Genomic DNA, 1391 nt, shown 5'->3' with positions numbered 1-1391 from the left:
CCGCGCTGTGGGGCTGTGCCCCCGCCAGTGGTGGGGACCGTCCCCGTGGGACACACACACATACGTGCTGTGCTTGGCAGCCGCAGCATCCTGCTGGGGGTGGCCATGGGGTGCAGCGTGGGGCCGGCCGGCTGCCTGCAGGCTCCTGTGGGGACTCAGCATCAGCAGGCTGCCAGGATGGCATCGGGGACAGGGGACATCCCCCAGAGGCACATGGGGGGCACCCGGCATCCCCCTCGGGACCTACCAGCTGTAGGGGCGCTGGGATTTTCCAGCTGTAGCGGCGCTGGAAGGCGTCCTGCAGCCGTGCCAGGTACTGCTCCTCCCTGCGCAGGTCGTGGTCGTCGGCCAGGCGAAGGGCCAGGTAGACGCTGGGGTCGGGGTCCCGTGCCGGGTCCACCGCCAGCCCCAGCAGCCGGGCGCTCAGTGCCCGCACCGCGCCTCTCCCGGGGCTTCTACCCGCCACGGCCCCGGGGAGAGGGAGCGGAGGGTCAGGGGGGGCAGGAGGGGGCCGAGCCCACCCCAAGCACCGGCCCCGCAGCATCTGCAGCCCCCGGCACTGGTTGCATGGGGCCACGGCGGTGATGGAGACCCAGCACCCCAACGCTGCTGTGCGTCCCGTGCCCTCTGCGCCCCTCCATCAAGTCCCAAAACCCCAAGTCTCCCCCCAAAATATAGGGAAGAAACAAAATAAGAGATGTGACATGAGGCAGGAGCGTGGAGATCCCAAAGCCTGGGCACAGCCACCCTTCCACCGTGCCCGTGGGGCTGGCAGGGGGCTGGGGTGGCACCCCTGTCCCCAGGGACCCTGCGGGACCTGTGCGGTGGGGGGGGCTGCAGGCGCAGGAGCAGGGCAGGCTGGCTCTGGGCTTTGGACAGGCGAAGGGGGCGCAGGAATAAGGCTTAACCCCGGCGGGTGCTGGGGAGAGCTCAGCCCCGGCAAACTCATCACTGGAGGGGTTTCACGAGACCAATGTCCTCCCTGGGGCCGGGGCACGAGGCTGGAGTACGGTATGGCGCCCGTGCCCCCCAGCCCCGCTCCTCGGGGACCTCTCCGCTGCAGCCAGCTCAGGGACCCGCTCCAGGCACCGTCCCGCACAGGTGAGACCCCCCGGGGTCCTCAGGCGGAATGTGGGGGTCTGGGGGCTGCAGCGCTGCCTTCCTCACCGCAGAGCTGGGCAGGCAGGACTGCAGCCTGCAGCAGGACGAGGAGCAGCCACATGCCGGAGCAGGGCGGTGTGTGCCGTGGCACAGCACAGCACGGCAGGCACCCCGGCAGAGGCAGGCAGAGCCCAGCCGAGTTGAGCCGGGACGCTGCCGGGGATGGGAAGCTGTCACAAGGGGCCGTTTCCGCACACCGGGGCCAAGTCAGCAGAAACGGGGAAGGACGC

General features: G+C 70.2%; 1 protein-coding gene across 1 annotated transcript in view; it reads right to left on the bottom strand.

Annotated features, from left to right (window-relative positions):
- The window catches only part of TCN2 (transcobalamin 2), a 1953-nt gene extending 1409 nt beyond the window's left edge, over positions 1 to 544 (bottom strand). Inside the window, exon 1 of the mRNA XM_009280117.1 lies at positions 248 to 544. Coding sequence (XP_009278392.1) covers positions 248 to 544 — 297 coding nt within the window. The remainder of the gene's footprint in view (positions 1 to 247) is intronic.
- Between the last annotated feature and the right edge of the window lie 847 nt (positions 545 to 1391).

This window comes from Aptenodytes forsteri, unplaced genomic scaffold, assembly GCF_000699145.1.
Source record: "Aptenodytes forsteri isolate BGI_AS27 unplaced genomic scaffold, ASM69914v1 Scaffold196, whole genome shotgun sequence".
Lineage (NCBI taxonomy): Eukaryota > Metazoa > Chordata > Aves > Sphenisciformes > Spheniscidae > Aptenodytes > Aptenodytes forsteri.
The sequence above is the reverse complement of the archived record's forward strand: the minus strand, read 5'-3'. Positions and strand labels throughout refer to the sequence as shown.